Raw genomic sequence first — 20072 nt, forward strand, 5'->3', positions numbered from 1 at the left:
GGCTCTAGAATGAGCCAAATTTGAGGATAGGTCTGAAAGTTTTTTAAAACAAGTAATAAAAATAAACAATCTTTATTTTTATGCCTTATATGTTTACTGTCTGAAATATAGAAATTAATAACACAAGCAAATGCACTTTCATCATACACAATAAAACTGGTTTAAACTGTTAACATGGACTTTGACATCACTCAGTAGAGTTTTAATTTAACTTTATCAATCTGTTACACTGAGGCTAATGCAAACTGCCAAGTGTGGGCACAGTAATGTCTACATACAATAAATACAAAACTAATATACAAGGAGTTGCTAAATGTAGCTAAGTTTTAATACCACATGAAACTCCAAATGATAAGTTTATAATTAAGCAGTCTTTTATTAAACACATAGTATTTAGAAACAAGCTATTTTTTGGCAGTGAAGATAACATTACTCAAGAGCTCTCCTGTACGAGACCTTGAAATAGGTGTAGTTTGAGCCAGTTTCAAAGACCGTACTCTCCATGTCCTAATACAGTAGGTAAATAGACACCAGTACAACATGCAAGACAAACATGCAGTTGGCTGTACTCTTTGGGATCTGCTTTACTGAGGTTTTCCCATCTGATTTTGGAATGCGCTCTCGCTAGAAGACAGAAATGTGAAATACGCGAAAGAGAGGTCCGGCCAATTGATGCTAAAACTGTGAAAGTCTTCTTCCCTCACTCCTGTCAGTAGGACCAAGCTGGAAAATTTCTGTCTGGCATTATAGCTCATGTATCCAAGTGCTAGGAATTTAATGTGTGGAAGCAAATCACAATACAAAAATGTCACAGTAATGGTGAGACACCATAACAACGTACAAGGAAAAATAAAATAACCACACAAGGCAGACTGCAATGTTGTCCCTGTGAGAATCTTTACAGCTGTTGGAGGCAAGAGATTGGGTATTTGGCAGCTGATATAAAAACAGCATTATACCAATAAAGACACCACACAAACAAATTGCCTACAGTTTATAAGCCCTGTGCATACTGCATGGTTTCAAAACCATTCTAAAACTAAAGCACACTCCTTATGTCTCAGAGTTTTGCAAAAATCACAAAAAATGAATACAGGCGAGACAAAACAAACTGTCCAATGGGACTAATTTTAATTAAAGCTTAATTTAATTAGATCAATCAATTTAGAATAAATTCTAATTTACAATGCTTTTTGTATCACTATCAGTGAACAATCGGCAGAATGTGATGTTACTGGAGTTAGAACAATGAGTTTTTTTATATCACACTTTGATGCTCTTTAAGAACACTAAAGGTCATTGCAATGGTAAGGTCAGTATCTGTTTTGTTATTGAAAGTCTGTCTATCTTTCCTCTACAATTTCTAAGGAAACAATGAATTATTCATCCTTTTTTCTCCACTGTTCATGTTGCAGAATGCAAAATCTGAAGGTGACTTCTGTACTGCAATCTCCCATATCTTAACCTATCCGTCTTTCACAGAGGCCTGCTTCAGTCTGTCACACAGCAGTACCTATTCGGAGAAAATCTAGATAGGTTTACAACCTTGGAATTTCCAAAGAGTCCTCATCACAAACCTAACAGTGAGCCTGATAGAAACAGAGTGGTAGTAATCTTTTTACTATTTTTTGCAAAACCCACTACTAAAATATTTTGGTGCTAAGTATTTTTTTTCTTTTTTTATTAACAGTGTTTGTCCTGTAGTGAACATTAGGTTGTCATGGAAACTCCTTGACAGAACAGCCAAAACAAGGCCAGCTACCCAGGAACCCTGTTAAAAATGTTTTTTTTTAGATTCTTTTGTAATGATAATGATCTAAAAAAAAACTAGAAAATATTGCACATTTGATTAATTTTGATGTTATAAAATAAAATTTAAAATGATGCAGTGTGAAAGATTATATGTTTTTTTTACTGTTTCAAAGGTGCATAATCCTTTGTCTCCCCTCAACTACTAACCTTTCAGTAAAATATATTTAGTAACATATTCATAGGGGATTTCAACATGGCCAAGGAAGCTGTCCTGTGGGCAGAAAGCAATTAAAATACAGTAAGCATGAGCACAGGAGATCAGGCTTCCTGTGCTAATTGTATGGGCACTGCAGTATCCACAGCACAGCCATGCAGGAGCCCTGTCTCTAAGCTGTACTTCTAAGCTTCTCTGCATTTTGAGATATTTAGAACTTATCCTGGACATTTACACTATTACACCATGGTGTAATTGCCTGTTTCTGCACTTGGGGGAAAACACCGTCCCAGCAGAGTTAAGTAAGTAGAGCAGCAAAGTCAGAATAACATATCCCATAAGAGGAGAGACACATATACTGCATATACTTTACCACAGAACTGCAAATATATCAAAGCATGCTTGCTTCACTACTAAAACAGGGTAACAATATCCCTTTTCCGTCTAAGTAGTGAAACATTACATTCTAAAGACTGCTGCTAAATTTGTGTTGAACCTGCTCTTATTTTCTCTGTTACCTCTCAAAATGACCTTGAAATTAATCTAAAAATCCAAAGACCCCGCTCTCTGCTTTATGAGCACCTAGTAGGGCACCATTTTTGAACAAATTTCAGCCATCTCTAACGCATATTAGATATTAAACATAAAGAAGGACTGCAAAAGAAAATGTAAAGTGCAATGTCAAGATGATTTTACAATAGGCAAGCTTGAGGTTTCAGATGTCCCTATCATGCAATATTCCAGTTGCATCACTTCAAAATGAAACTCTATGGTTTCACTCTGAGTGACAGCCTCTTCTGCTAAACAAGTTTGAAAATGCCACAGCAGTTCTATCTTTTATCCAGAATGCTTTCATTGCCATCTCTGGATTAGATTATCAATGGAAAACAAGTGACTGTAAAACAGCCAGAGACAACAGTTAGGCCCATGTCAGAATGCAGCAAATGTTTCTGAAATTCATCTGTGAATTGACTTACCAACCTGGTATCGTGAAGATGGGAGCTACTGATCAAAATGAGGGGTTCTCAAGGGGACAGCTAAAAGAATGTAGGACTGTATTAAGATTAACTTAATGGTGTGGTTCAGAATCCATGTGTGCTCTAGCTATTAATAATCAATCACAATATTAATCGATTGTTTTCCCTATTTAAACTGAAAGAGGTAGACATTGTAGGCAGTGAAACAACCCTTGCATTGTCATTACAGTTTTAGGTGTCGGAGATCCACTTAGACATGTATTTCTGAATTACATTTGTTTCAGAATTATGTAGTCCAAAAAATCTGATGACAGTGCAACACCTGTTTTATTTGTTTTCTTTAGTGCAGACATAACCAGCCTTCTAATAGAAGATGAGTTGATACACTTGTATTTTCTGTGTTGGAACATACTGAGTTTTAGACTAGCCTCTACAGTGAAGTTCATAAAAATAAGAAAACAATGTTACTATTATGGGAATATAACCATATGGAAGGAATAAAACAAATCAAGGAGAAAAGTAAGCCTCCTAATCCAGCACCATCATCACATAGGAGAGTCCAGGTAAATATCTCAATTCAGACAATCTTTCAATTAAGAACTGTATACAAATACATTCAAATTCCAGACTCCATCCAAAATGAGGCCTATAATAGGTACTGTAAGTAAATGAAGTGCAGCAAAGTGACGGAAAGGCTAGTAAGACCACATGGAAGCTGCTAAATCTCCCCTGCAGAAAAGCTACTGCGTATCTGGACATACGATAAAAAAGGTTACTATAAAAATAACAGTGTCACTGATGTCCTTATAATTAAGGGAAGAGAGCCTTCTTTATCTGGAAGCCAAGGTGGTAAGGCCAAGTCTTTAGTCTTTAGTCTTTCTGTGGTAAGTCTAAGTCTTTGAAGTAGCAAGGACGAAACCATCACATGTGAAACATCCCAAAGGGACCAATTGGTGCCTGCAGCCAAGAAACGGAGCCATATAGTACAGTGTTACTAAGGCTCTATGTCAGGTGGAAAGCTACACAGACACATAGAAGGTATATCTGTATTATTTAATTCAAAAAGTGCTTTTAGTTTGGGAAACAACCTAATTATTATTGCCAACAGCAGTTTTTAAAAACACAATAGCAATGTTCTGTCCTTTCACAGCCCTGAATTTACAATACACATTTCAGAGTCGAATGGCACTTTCTTTGAGTATCATCAACACAAGGTCTATATATACAGTAGTAACTAAAGCTATTAAAATGTTAAGCTTCAAACTACAGCTACAGATAAAAGATCTACATGTATTAAATTATAATATTATTCTTTGGTTAAAAAAATAACTGTTAATTCTCTCTTGTTATTGTAATACATAATTAAATATTAATTGGTAATTTGCAGTCTGTGATTAAAAGCTCTGCTTAATCATTAAGAAATATCATTTCCTGGAAGAGAATCATTCCTGCTGAGAGAGGAGGAGTGACAACAGCTACAGGTTTGCGGACATTCAAGGCTTCCTTCTTTAAAACACACATTAACTGAGCCATGTCAGCAACAAATGGAAAACAGGGCTCAAATATCAATAAAAATGTCTTTCTGGTCTTGGATCGTGAACTGGCTCTCTTACCCAATTCCTAACTTAATTATCAGACAATCAAAACAACTGGCCAGCTTTTAAACAGAGACTAAATTAACCACTCAGAGATGAATTAGTGAAGTCTTCTAATCAGGAGATCTTATTAAATTTATGGAAGAAAAGCAGTAGGTACTGAAAGTTCAGATCTTAATTCTGTACGAATGTATGAACTTACACAGCATAAAATGAAACTTGTGATTTCTAAATCCTGAAAAAAGTCACAATGATAAGAACTGATTTTTAAAAATTATTATTTTACACTTTTTCATGTTAATTACACCACTATCATAGTCTTATCAATATCAAATTATTTACAAGAACTATTCGTAACTATTCTTTAGCTATTTGACTTTATTTGTGCAAAAGGGCGGCATGACAACTCATACCACAGTTTATTCTGCTATAGGATTGTGACTGGACAAAGAGTTAATATTAATATCTATAAACAACATATTATTTGTATCAGCTGAAATATAAACTAGTGATTGGAAAACCTGGTGAATGTTATGTTTATGTTTATGAATGTTTTACACTGTGGTATTTCCAGTCACTGCTCAAATTAGGAGGTCTCTGTGCACAGTAAAAACATATGTGTTTTACTGATGCACGGCTGCAACAGATTCTGGTCAGGTTCACAGATTTAAAGATATGCATAAGTAAGAAACAAAAAGAGAGCAAGAACAGGAAAAGACTAGCACTTAGCCCAGGTCCCAAAGCACAGGTCTCAATACTGCTGTAGTGTCAGGAGACAACTGAAAAGGTTTGTGCCACTAGATCAAGACCTCAGACATAGAGCCATTTAAATATTTAGTGTGGAGGTTATTTAAAGCTTAATACATCTGAAGGAAGTAAAATGGCAGGCAATTAATGGCCTTTACTCAGGCAAACAGGGGAATGCATGCAATTGTGACATTCTCCACTATGTGTAGAAGAATGACACTTTGTGAACAACCAATTAAGGTTCAGGCTTCTTTCTCAAACGAAGAAATGTAGGGAATTACCCTGAAATTCCCTAGAGCTTGGCTTCCACGAGCACATTTCTGTTTAAGAAATGTAAGCATGTGATTTGATTCAGTGTTCGATGTCAGAACTTAATTTCTGTCTAACACAGCTTACTCCTTAAGCTAGGTATTTTTTATTTAAGGTAAATATGTGTTGAAATAACTTATGAATACAGCATACAATTACAGAAAACCTTTCAGGAGTTCAAGATCACAACACAGCATAATATACAGTACTAGTATTACTAACAACACTGGTTAACTGGTTACTAAGAACACAATTTCAACTTATGGATAAAAATCGATATGTGAGACTAAGGGGAACTTGTCATCTCATTATTTTAGCATTTTAATCTTGTAGTTCATCTTTTCTACAGTTGGCTTATGTTTAAAAAGGGGAATGGGGGGACTGAGTGCTTTAACATAAGTACTTTTTTCTCCATCATAAAAAACATCTGATTCAGTTAGAAAATAAAAAATAAAACTCTGCTTTTTACATCTTACAAAACATCAAAGGCCATTTCTAGTACACTGGATCGGCTGACAAAAATCTTTGAATGTACATGGCTATCACTGCATTGCTGTTTAATATCCTACTGTGAGACTAGACTATAAACTTTAAAATAAGCCACTTATCTTCAGAACATACATGGCTGCTTAGCTATGCTCCAGCACCCTATCAGGATACAGCAGATTCTTCACTATTAAAACTACATTTCAAAAACTCACAACAGCATCTGTCTATTGTTTGTACTCTTTTATATGGCAACCAAAATCTGCAATTAAATTAAACAAAACAATTTCTTACTATCGGTTGGTTGACTTACTATGTGAGTTGTTAGTTTTTGCTGAGCTTGTTCCTTGTAACCTGTGTTATTCTCAGCAGGTGGCTCTGACTAAGACTATTTGTCGTGCTAACTACTCTAGCAGATACCACATCTCAACAGACATCCTGTCAGGAAGTGTACTGGGGAAGCAAATTAATAAGGCACACTCCTTCGCAAATCCTTGGTGAACTAAGCAACAGTTCTTCCAGCAAAACTCATGGCACATTCCAGCTAAACAACGTCCTTTCATCAGAAGCATCTCTCAAAAGCTATTTTGGCATGGTATAGTTAAATTAACCTGACCAAGGATGTACTGGACATCAGAAAACAACTAAGCATGCCATGAAGGTCGAAAAACCATCAAAGGCTGTTTTACCTTATTCACCATAAAAAATGTGACAGGATGATTATTTTTTTCCAGTTACGTAAATAATTAGTTCAATTTGATGTGAGATCGGAATTGAACAGGTCTGAGTCTAGGTGGCTATAACAAAGAATTCAACAAAAATATTACAGGATATTTTTTTGTTTCTTTTTTCCCCCGCTATGGTTTAAAATCATTGATCAAATTAAATGATCAATGATTGATCAAACTAAAAATCATGAATTGGTTTTAAGGCTTGGCTGTTCAGCAACTAGTCCCATACCACTTAAGTGCCGACTGAAGGTGCGTTCTCTACAAGTTGTTTAGTCTGAACGCATCCAGGAGATCACACAGTCATCACACTCAACCTATGCTCCTAGTGAGCTGCTCTGCTGTATGAACAACTTACATAAAAGCACCATTACAGCACACTTAAAAAAATAAGAAATTATATATTACAAAAATACAAATCCCCTCTGTTGCGAATAAAGACTGTAATAACGTCCCTCGGAGGAATACAAGAACTTGAAGATCTTCTCTAGTTGATAACATTTGAAAATTCCTATGAAAATTACATACTGCAAGTTAGCTAAAATGGAGAAAAAAAACTCAATTACATTAAAAATGACGGAAGTCAAAGTCAAGATCATGCCTCCGGCTACACTGAATATTTTATATAGAAGGACTGGAAAATAAGTGAATAGGGGTTTGTTTTTGCATTTTCATTCTACATGAATGGGATTGTGTCCCATGTGACAAGAAATTAACCCCATTAACCCGCTTAAAATAGTTACAGTGACGCAATTTTCCTTAACGAGGCATGATGTTTAACAATGTAGAAAATGTGGATGTGCAAGGATAATTGTTACCTACAGTAGACTGCTGTGTAATGTTCAAGCCCTCTTCCCAACACACTCACGCATCAGATATATGGCCCAATTTTTTAAAAAATCTGTTTATATCTGGCACAATATCCCTAAGTTAGTTTCCGTCTTTAAAAAAAGTCGAGAGACCATCCAGACATTTTTCCCAGGATACAACAAATAAATTACACTTGACAAAAATGTGTTCCTATGAGTGAAATATCTCCCATCCTTAACTTCTGAAAAAAAGTTTTTTGTTTTCGTTAAGGGACTGAGAGGTAGTATTTTCTGAAGTGTTTCAAAGACAGGAAGCTCTTCACTTATTAATGCCTTAAGTCATGATACAAGGGTAACTCATGCTATTTCAAAAACAGACAGAACACTGGTCTTGTTCTACTTACAAAAAAGCTTTTTAAAAGCACAAAGAAAGAAATTTAGAAGAAAGCAATCTGATCAGCAAACCTTTTTTCTTTATTTATCCACCCAATTCTGAATCATTCTGCTTTCTGTCAAAAGCTCCCATACTTCCATTAGGAAAAGAAAGACCCACACACACACTCCTCCAACATGCACACCTGCCTGAGGCCTGCATCCTTTTGACAGGTACAAACTTCACAGTCACTGACAGGAGAGTTAGCCCTGACTGGAGGACCAATATACCTCCCGCTGATGTCACTGCAAGCCTGTAGGTTCCCAGCAAGTCACACGAGTAACACGTGTCCCTCCCCCGGTGACACTTTGTTCACTGCTTGCTGCATTTGGGGGAATCCCATACAAAGTCAGCTAGTGACCTGGAATAGGCTGGAACTAATGCCATCTAGGCTGCAGAGTTTAGCCTGCAAACAAACACAGCACATTTGCTGATTGGGACTCTAGGAGGCCCTGAATTCTTCTCTGCACCTTTCTTCTTTTTCAAAAGCTCTCAACCTTAAAATGTAGCTGTGCACATATAATGGCTGCATACACAAAACATACAAATAACTCAGATTAAAGATGTTGAAAACAACAATTGATAGCTGTGCAAGGAAACTATAACAGAGTAGAGGTGCACAGTCCTAATCATTAGGCCTCGGTAATTTCCTATGTGAAACCTTAGCCTGTGTAACAAAAAACTGATCATGTTCACAAGCAGGGATTCTGTTTGTAAATCTGTAACTATGGACTAACACAGTAATTTAATCCCCAAACCAAGCCTGGTTTTTGTCACCAAATACTTCGGTCTTTGTACAGCTCAAATGCTTTGCTTTGCTGTCCTCCTGACAAGACAAAAACAAGTATCATGATATCCAGCCAACAAAGAGAAAAGCAGCCTGAATGCACACAAGGTGATGACAACATCGGAGTGCAGAATTGTTCAGCTGATTATAGAATGCTGGCTGGGGATAAAAATACCAACACCATTACAAGCAAGCTGAAAGAGCATTTTGCAACACACTGCAGTAGTATGCCAGAACAGAGTTATCAAAATGAGTGGTTCTGTGTAAGTTACAGATCTCTGCTAAGCAAGGTACTGGGGTTGTGGTACTGGATCAATGTCTGAATCGTGTGCACTTACGGTACAATGTTACAGCATTTGCCACAGGGTGACAATGTGTAACAGATTGGGACTGTAGTATTTTCACAATCCTCCCAAGTGAAAATTCAATGAACAAGATGGAGTGAATGAACTCTCGCCAATTAGAATCATTGCCAATTGGCATGAACATATCATACTGGTAACATTACTTGGGTATTTTGGATAGTTTAGCTCAAATGCACAAATACAGTTTAAAAAATGGACCATTTGCAAGAACTTATGGAAGGAACTGCAGAAATCAGGCACTGTAATCCCCATATACGACATCTAGCAGGACAAAAGGTTACTACAGTTTTTTCTACAGCGTTGCCTTGCTCTGTGCTCCATAAAATACACTCCTGTAGCCTATAACCATCTTGCAGCAGATGAAAAACAAAGCCTGGGTGAATGAAAGCCAGCAATTCCCATGAGCCTCAGTGACAAAATGAAACTTCTATAAGATATTGTTCGAGGTATTTGTGAACTAATTATTAGAGAAGTAAATTACATATCCCAACACAATCACTATTGTGCATACTGGATGAGAAATAACTCAGGCCTAGGAGACTTTAAATTGTAATCCCTCTCAACAAAAACCGTGTTGATGACACATGCATAAAATCAGTTTATTTTGTGTCACAAAAGCATCTGATGTGAGACATCCTAAGGTTTTAAATCTTTTCTATTTCTTAATTTTACATTTTAATTTTATGGTTTTAAACAGAGGACATATTTTATCATTATATTTTTTACTTCAATAAAATCTGGTTTGTCTTCATTTCATTAAGAGAATATAAAAGTGCCAAGTTATTTCAGACATGCATGTGAGCAACTGAACTTTCCTTTTAAATTTCATTACAATATACAATCTAACATTATTGTGTGTAATGTTTAAATAAAAGATCTAAAAGTCAATTCTAAACCAACTACTGAATTTTAAAAGAAATAAATAATATCTAGTATCTCTGCTTTAAAGCTGTTTCTATTTACTTAACTTAATGGTGATAGCTGCATAGCAGGGAATAACTACACATTTTGCTGTAGCAGTGAATCTTTTCTTAATCACTACTACCAGTACAATATCAAAAGGACCAAGGTGTTAAGCACAGCTGTAAATGTTTGCTTTCTCAGTATTCATCAAGCCATGTTAAATAAATTAATCGCAGACAGTGCTTTCAAAGGCAAAGATATGATTCCTGCATGCTGTGGGAGTCGTAAATCAATTCAACTGACTTTCTGTATCTGCACCTCACAGAATCCTCTGAAGAGCACAGATAAACATCACTGTTTAATATGAAAGCAGATCTTAACATACAACATTGGAAATAGAAATAGAAACAAAGGAAAAAAGTATATAATGCAAAGTACGAAATTGATAGCTTTTGTGTAAAATAAATGCTATATAATAAAGTATCATACGGATATGCCAAAAAATTACTGACTGGAATGTGGTCCGTCAGGAAGTGCCACACTGGTGAAGGTAAACTCTATGTCATTTTAAAAGGAATTCTCTTATGATTAAAAAAGCATAGACGTCAAAGTTTTATGTAACGAAGGCTACTCCTATCAACAGATTGTTGCTCATCTTCACATCATTCCATGTCAGTATAATGTTGTATTTGGTAATATTTTGGTAATAGCTATTAATCTTTAGTGAATAGTTTGAATTGATTGCCCACTTTATTCTGCTTGCATAGCTGTTTAGAATACTTTGTATTACATAGAACTAGAAGGCTTGATCATGGGACATCAGTGTTAACAAAACTGAAAGTTTAAATTAACAGGTCACCTAGAATTACCTGTGTTCATTAAGTTCATCATCAAGACCAGTGTGTAATAACCTCACCATTCTTATAATGTGGTTATTCATTCATGGTACTAAAATAATCCAACAAAAACTCAAATTATCATGGATGGATCGGACTAACAGACAGACACACACTCAAGCATAAGACTGTTACGTTCTCAAAGCAAGGGTCAACATATATTAGCATAACAGTATTCCCAAGACACGGGAAAGCAGATTTGATCAACACTGACATGTTTAACTTGGAGCAGTTTATTACAGACAGCTTAAAAAAAATAGTGACAGGCACTCCATAAAAGCATGCTTTGTCCGTCTGTTTCACGGACTGCCAATAAAAAGAACAATGGAAAGATCAAGATGGAATTGTAACTGGGCTCACCTTTTCAGGTCCTGTCAGAAAGACTTTCTCATCTGTTCTGTCTTTCACAAGTTAATGCAACCTAAGTAAATTATTTTTCCAAAGCAGCAAGGGTAACCCATTTTCCCCTACGGTGTTATGCTATGAGAGCTACTTTGGTTCACAACCAGATAAAAGAAATGGATGAATTCAGTTCTTGATGCGCAGTGAATAGAAAGCCTATGACAGGGCAAACATAGGCCACTTTATCTGAGGGAATCTCCTTAGAAGCTTCCAGATTCAAGATCGCGACAAAGGTCTTGTTGGTATTTGTCCCTAGGCTGCCAGCCAGTCAAAAAAAATAAAGGCATTTCACAAGTCCTCTTCAGATAACCAGCTTGGTTCCACTGCCTAGAGCTCTTCGTGTTTTCACAAGAGTGAATTTTAAGGAGAGCATCTACTACAGCCATTTTATGCCTTTTGTTTTCATTTTCTAACATAATTTGGAATCTTTCCCTTTACATTTAGATTAAATGCTGCACATACAGTACTTACATAAAGAAAAAAGATTAAAAAACTGAAGCCTGGAAAGAAATAACTGCTATTACAAAAGAAAAAAAACTGCAGTTTGTAGTTGACCTCCCATTTGCTTTCTGCAAACCCTTAATAACTTCAGGCTTAAGCTTGTTTCCAAAACTCAGTATGACCCTCTTTCATCTTAAATGAAATATTTTCTAACAGCTAGCATTAAGATCAAGCATAATGTGGCTCTTCAGAAATGTTTGCTTCTGTGTATATGGACGTATACAACTATCATGGAAGCCTTTATTATTTTTTAATTATGATAAATTGATGTAGCTATAAAAAAAGAGACATATCCTAAATAAAATCAATATTTTATGCTTACATGGTCTAAAGTATTACAATATAATGTAATTCTATAGGTCTTTGGAGCCTGGGTTCACATTACTACAGTGATTAAAGAGCAAACTTCACTGCTAGCGGCTAAGCAACACAACTGAAATTTAAACAGTTTTAATTATGACAGTGTGTATATATATATTACTTGAATCAGATGCAAAAAATGCATCATGTCATCTTAATAAAACTGGCATATATATTTAACCCATAGAAGTTTATTACAGGGGTAAGAAGTTAAGTGTTAGGAAGTGTCAGGAAGACTTAGATTAACAGACTTGAGAGTTCTGGGAACACAGGTGGCATGTGTGAAGGTCACAGATCACAGATCACAGATCCCGGGTTTGATTCTGGGCTGGGGCAACGATTTTTTGTGGATTTTGCATGATTTTCCTGTGTTTTTACAGGGGATCTCAGAATTTGCTTCTATGAGGAGCAGGAGTGGGGCACCTTTCCTCATTCGTCTGCCTGTTTGCAGTACTCCTGCTACAATATTAACCCCGGTGTGGCTTGTCACACACAATCAGAATGAAAACCCCACTGACCAACATGAAAAATTTGTTGTCATCAAGAATATACAGATACATACTGTATTACTATCAGACGATGAAAGCTCTAAAGATTTTTTAAACTACCAAAAGAAACTGTTAGTTGATTCTAATCTTAGTTGTTATTATGTTTTGGTTCTAATATCTAAATGGGGGAGGTTGCAGACAATATCATCATCCATAATTACTGACTTAGGTTCATCAAAGAGGCACCTGCTCATTAGGCCAAAAATTCAGCCAGTAAGTTTCTCTCTTCCTAGCAGGGCTGTATCCAGGTATTTCATTACTTAATTCATCTTGATCAAGTCAAATTAAATAATTTAAAAGGCTAGATTAAGAAAATTCCTCTGACAAAGCAGAGTGCAAAGGTGTCCATCTGCTGTCATGGGGATTTCATCTCAAAGAGATAGAAGAAGCAGTCTCACTGAACAAATTTCTCTCTTGTGGAAACAAACACAATGCACAAAAAAATCAGTTCTTGGAGGCTCAAGTGAATATAACTTTTTTATAGTAAGAGGTATTTATTTAAGATTCATTTGTATTTTATTCTGCATAGAAATCCAGAGATAATACTGAATACTTATGAGAAGCTACGACCCTGCTGCCTGCATACATTTGGTCCGATTTGTAGGGGGAAAAAACTCTACATACTAAAGCAAGAGCCTCTGGCTATACACTGAACTTACTGCTTGTACCGTATGTAATAGTTACATACAAGAGAGGTGCTGAAGCACAGGGCAACTGGCATAACTATAACTCACACTGAAGTGGTCTAAGCTTCTCTACTATATTGCATGGGGTTTTGAGACTTGTTGACAACAAAGTCCTGCTGGAACTCAGAAGATTGTTTAAGCGCTGTGGCTAGGTGCCAGGCATGAAGGACACCCTGGATAACAATGAACCCCGACAGATAGTGGGTAGGAATCATCACAAGATTTGTAACCAGCACCATGGCAACATAAACTCTATAGCTGTAGGAAAGAGCATGAAGAGTAATTCCCCCTGGTTGTTACTGCAGTTGTTGCAAATATTAAGAGGCAAAAAAGAGGCAAAAAAAACAAAAGACCTTTGCAGGGGACTGATTAGAAAGGGAATAAAAGCGGGTTCTTCATAACACAAGTGTTAAGAAGAGATCCTCTTTCCATTATTTACCAGCTGTCTCACACATAAAAAAAATATATTCCAGTGATAGCAAAAGCATCCTGCCAAAAAATCACTTTGAATTTCTTGTAAATAAATGCTCGTCTTGTTCTGTTTGATAAGTTAAAATTAATAAAAAATGTTAACATAATGCTATCATCACAGTATTAGGTGTCTCCCATAAATAAAACTTTTTGGACCCAATGGCAAAAAACACAGAGCAAAGCAAATATCTATACAATATATTATTATGGGAATGAATACTAATTACCTCTCATCGTTTTGCAGTCATATAGTCAAGTTCAGCTGCAATGGACAGAGGTCAGACTCAATATTTACATACAAATGAAGTGGAATTAGGAGTCTTTTTATTTAGACAATTCTCATTTTCAGAATTGTGAAACAATGAGAGCTAATTCATATCCATTCCCATAATATGTAGCAGCATCTTGCTCATAAAAAAACACCACAATCATGAAAGGCATTCTTTATAAGACAGATATGCAGTTTCTTTTTTTAGAATGCATAATCCCTATAAATTCGTAAGTTAAGTCATAATGTGTGACTGAAAAATTTGTCTGGTAAATTGTAGGTCCAAACACTCCATTTCACAGGAAACAAGAGGCTATACTTTTAAAAAAAAAAGAAACCTGATAAAATAAATACCTTCCTCATATACAATATCTTTTAAGTCTTTGTTGTCTGTAAATGGCCACAAAAATGTATGTCATGTTTTTTGTGAGCCGCAAACCTGACAAGACAAGTTTTGCACCTTTTATGAGTTATATCTGACTGCAGACACTATTCATAAAAAGAGATAAGTTGTTTAACAGGTCACACATGTTTTTTTCTGGTGTAGAACTCTAACTAACATAATTTGTAAAGAAAAGCAGGAAGCAGTTCATGAGCAAAAATGTGTCACTCAAAACACATTCAACTGTCCAAAACCTTGAACTCCCATAGAGAGATTAATACTGTGAATTCCAGATAAATATCTGAACAAAGCCTGTTGAGAGTCCAGATTCAAATTTAGCAGGTCACCTTATTTCATACATCAGATTTCATCCATTAAAATCTGCAACTCACTTATACAAACTCATTTCTTTCACCTTGGAGGATGCCAGTATCAGAATGGTGTCTTATTCATTAGCCAAGCTGACCTTACAACTTCTCTAATGCTTTCTTTATTTCTGAAGCTTGCATGGCACTGAGGTTTTAAATTAAGCACCTGGGAGGCATGCGGTGTCTAGGTTTTTTGTGTATGAGTAATTCATTTTTCATCCTGCATTAAATTCAAAAGGCACACAATGGCAAATGTCACCATTTCACTATTTCAAATTCCAATTTACCACTAATAAACTTAACAATAAAGAAAACAGATTGGGTCGTCTTGCAGAGGTTCAAGTCATCCACCTATACATTCTTTAAAGTGAACAGTTTCTAATATATTTATAGTCCAAGATGGCCTTTGGACAAAATGTGACAGAACATTTACTTTGACAAGATGTTCCACCTTGTTTTACTAGTGTGTAAAGCCTTCGGTCTAACCTTTGTCCATCAAATATAAAAAAAAAATCACTTTATTGGCCATATACAATTTCTTGTATTAGGAATTTATCTTTTTCGCATACCCCACCATGCTCTCCATGAGACACACAAGACAGGGAGAGAAGCTTGGGGTCAAAGCACAGGGTCAGCCATTTATACGGTGCCCCTGAAGCAAATGGGGTTAAGGGCCTTGCTCAGGGGCCCAACAGAGTAGGATTCCTCTGCCGGCAACGGGATACAAACCGGCAACCTTCCAGCCACAGGCACGGATTCTTAGACACTAAGCCACCGCACCACGAATGTAGTCTGGTATGTGAACAAATGATCCTAAGAGTTACAAATCAGAAAAGGCCATTTGGCTCACCTAAGTATTTTGGTTGCTATTAATCCAGGTCTTTCCCCTTGAATTTCTTAAAAATTGGTGTAACATGGTAACATTTTCATGACATCAAGAAAGAGGAGAGTTGTCTGGAACAACATGGCTTTGAAGCTTCTTCAAGACTCCTTCAACTCATTGAGTAAAAGTGCCTCCTGCTCTCAGTTTTAAATGCACGTTCCCATAGTTTCCATTTGTGTTCTCTGGTTCCTGTTTCACTGTTAATTTTGAAAGTCAGTTCTCACACCATTAAAAGAAGGATATTAATGGCCTCCAGCATGTTCATCTGTGTATGTCAAGTTTGTTACAATGACACCTGTATAGAACATTGTTCCCCCTTCCATATAAAATCACACATTTATGAGGTATCCAATTACCTTGGCTAGTGTCTAGTTATTTGTTCTCCTCAGATTACATCCTCGGACAAAGTACATCTGCTAGTAGCTATGAATATATATGAGGTCCTGTTTTCCTTCCTATCTGAAGTTCATATACTCCTCTCTCAAGACATTCCACCTTTTGTATCTTATCTGGCTATACATTATCATAATTATTGAAAATATTCCAATTCCCAGCCTGCCTCAGAAATATAAAGCACAAAGCAATATTAACCCTAAAGAGGACACCAATTCTTCAGACAACATGCACACACACAAACTACTTTAAGGACATCAACTGAACCAGGCAACATTTCTTCAGAAGATTGGAAGAAACCCAGAAGTGCCCAGCGAAAAAACAACACAAGAGGTACATTCAAACCTCACACAAAAGGTACATCAGTCCACAAACAAACACATGACCCAAACAGCTATAAGGCTGTGGTATTAACTGCCTTGCTACTGTGATACCCCAGTGGGAATATCTGTATCATCTATTGACCTGTTTAGTTAGGTGTAGACAACATGATACTGCTCCCTCACTGACCAAGAGCAGGAAATCTACAGAAAAATGAGCTCACACTAAAGGGTCATCTGACAACTGCTTCTAAGAGTATTTCTTTTTTTTCCCCTTTAATTTAATCTCACCATGCTTGGCACCACTGTTGTGGATCAATAGGAAAAACAAATTCCATGCCCCCAGAAGACAAAACAGAGAATCTTATAAAGCAGGTGTGGTACCTAACCAACACAATAAGACAAACCAGATCTGAGAATGAAAACAGTCTTTTAAGGACATTTTGTACAGCAGTAGTAGAAACACATGATTTATTTCTCCAAAACAGATACAATGTAAGAATACTGGGGAAGACTTCCCTCAATAATTAAAAAAAAACACATCTATAACTGCAATTAACAAGAATCAGGGCAGGATTTAAAAAAATTAAATTCAGTTTGACGCAAAGTAGTAGCTAGAAACTGTACTAGCACTTTCTAATGTTTTAGAGGTTCTTGGAAATGCAGCTGCTGTGCCTTTGATTTCCATTGAGCCATTATCCATTGATTATTAACAGGTAGTGCCACCTCCTTTACCTTGCTAAATACAAATTAAAAATGATCAAATTACCATGCATCATTCTGTACTTATAAAATAGATATCATATTAAACACTTAATGTTAGCTATTTAGACTTTTTTCTAGAATGTCCTTTAACATATAAACATATAGATATGAACTATAAATAGGTTACGCATGTCATTTCTGGTATTGTCTCGCCAAAGGTGAAAAGAGTGAAACGCCATTTATATCAATAGCACAGAACTAGGAAGAATACACATACAAATAGTTACATGTACAGTACAGGGAAAAGAAAAAAAATGCAGATTACGCAACAGCAAAACGCAGATTATGTATATTTCCCCGACTGTTTCTTAATCCCTCTAGGGAATAAGGCAGGGTTGTGGCTGGAGACAATGAAAAATGGGGTATCCCTTCAAACGGCAGTCGCTAAGTATAAATGCTATTTCACTGAATTGCAGAGTTCATTGTTAATCCAATTGTCTGAACTATGTAAATAACCGATATCCAATACTGTTCTTACTCTGACCGTATCCCCTACTTAAGAACATTTGAGATGGCTATAGGAATCAATCCAATACACCTTGGCGCAATACAATCTGTCGGTTCAACTCCGTCCCTGAGAAGAAAAGCAGATTTCCATCTTCCCACTAACAGCCACCTGGATCTAACAGTATGGCAAACTACGTGGGGTGATGCATAATACGTTCTTGTTAAACGGGATTCACACAATTAAGAATCGGCGTTATCATCGTCAGTTTTTCATTTTCGATTATATGTAAGTTTTTGTTTTAAGTTACTTAAATAAAGAAAAAGTGACAATCTTTAAAAATGTACTTAAGCAGTACAAAAAAATGTAATAGGTTTCTAGTCTACTGTTGTTATCATAATTAGCTGTCACATTGTGCAAATCAAAAGTTGTATTTTCTCTGAAGCACCGAATAGCTACATTTTACATGAAAACGGTTCACTAGTACGTTAGAGTCCCAACCTCCCACTTTAGGGCGCCTCATTAAACTAATAGCAAGTGGCGAAGTGTTTCTATAAAACGTTTATTAGTAAAACCATTAGTGTTGCCTTGTTCATTGTTTTAATTCGTCTACGAAGAACCATTCAAGTACAACATCTCATTTAGAACAGTCAGGCAACAGCTTGTCTGTTTTTTTTTATTTGGTGTTGATAAATTGGTCTAATACCTTGCTTTACTAAAACTCAAACTTTACCCCCACGTCCCTTAACATAGTAATTAGTATACAGCTAATAGAAAATGAATACGTGAAACCCACCGCGTGTTGCCAGCACTACAGCTTAGATCTGTTACAGGTTAATAGAAACACGAGCAGAGAATCTCGGGAAAACAAGCTTGATGGACTTTAGAATAACCAAATACACAAACTTTCAGCGAACGTGTAAGAGACAAGACCTAACCCGTTACATCGTGAGATGAGAAGAATGGTCTTTATAATAATACCTACATGCGTGTTGATACGCTTAGGGTTTTGTCCCGTGAAAACACCTCTAATGTTTTTCAGTGTGTTGTTAATCCTGAGTTTGCCACTTCCACCAGTGCGATCTAATTTACATTAAGACAAGAATACGAACACGCCGTTGTCATTTGCACTCGAAAACAACACATTGGATACATTAAATGGTTGTGTAAAGAGATACGTCATGATGGATAAAAAGCTATTGAAAACTCCACAAAAGACACACACCTGCATTCGCTGGAAACTGATTTTCATTAGTCTTATTTAAAAACAAACGTGACTGACAGGTATACTTCAGGTCTTAGTTCTAAAAAGCCTGGCTGTATTCATATTTAAACGTCCTTGATTCACCCACCCAGCACTTACACACTCCTACTCAAAGCTCCCCAATTAAAAAAACAAATGAGAAAAAAAATAGAGGCCCTGTATTTAGCTGGTATACAGTGAAAGATTAAAAAAACACCGTCCAAGTTAGTACCTTAGCGAATGCTGACCGACCTATGCTGCGAATCTTACTACTTCAAAAGCTAAGGGATAGTAGGTATTAAATTCACCGCTCATTCAAGATCTCAAAGGGGCATGAGTCTAAGTAGCATTTTTACCCTTACTTATTTCAAAACCAATAAAACACGAGGCTTTCTACACGGAGACTCGTATATACCTGATCCGTAAAGCAATGTGCAGCAGAACACTAGAGAAAGTATCCAGCGCTGCTTATTTGCTTTATCCTCAGATGTGATGCGTAAAACACACAAAAAATGATTAGGCTACACTATACAGACAGCTCAGCGAAATGAAAGCTTTGCAAACGCTGGAGAGAGAAAAAAATCACATATCTTGCATTCTAGCAGAGGACAAACTTAAACCTTCCAGTGTCTGAAGACATTACCTTTTGGATTACTGAATGCGGTGTACCAAGAAAGCGAGATGAAGCCGCATAGACCGAACAAGATGACAGTTAGGAAGGTGCCATTTCGGAGCCTCATCTCCGGATCACCGGGATCATGTCCGAACCGAAAACGGGGTGGTGGTTGCTGTGTTCGGTTTCGTTTCACCAGAAGAGGGAGAATTCCTCGGAAACAGGAGCAGGGATAAGGGGTTATAATTCCGAGGAGATCATGCACATTCACAGGCACCGAGAGCGGAGCCTGACTCGGGGTGGAGAGTAGAGAAAAGGGGGAAGGGTTTGCTACATGGGTTTAGAGTGAGGAGCTCCTTAAAGAGAACGAGTCATGTATAATATTCCGCGCGTTTAGATGTTAGCCAACAGTTCAGGACTCAT

At 36.6% G+C, this 20072-nt stretch overlaps 1 protein-coding gene across 2 annotated transcripts in view; it reads right to left on the reverse strand.

Annotated features, from left to right (window-relative positions):
- The window catches only part of mgat4b (alpha-1,3-mannosyl-glycoprotein 4-beta-N-acetylglucosaminyltransferase B), a 110579-nt gene extending 90583 nt beyond the window's left edge, over positions 1–19996 (reverse strand). For both annotated transcript variants that reach the window (XM_088932181.1, XM_088932182.1), the window contains exon 1: positions 19680–19996. In XM_088932181.1, coding sequence (XP_088788307.1) covers positions 19680–19776 — 97 coding nt within the window. In that variant the 5' untranslated portion in view covers positions 19777–19996. The remainder of the gene's footprint in view (positions 1–19679) is intronic.
- Positions 19997–20072: the final 76 nt, after the last annotated feature.

The sequence above is a fragment of the Atractosteus spatula genome, chromosome 14 (genome assembly GCF_055471065.1).
Source record: "Atractosteus spatula isolate fAtrSpa1 chromosome 14, fAtrSpa1.hap1, whole genome shotgun sequence".
Lineage (NCBI taxonomy): Eukaryota > Metazoa > Chordata > Actinopteri > Semionotiformes > Lepisosteidae > Atractosteus > Atractosteus spatula.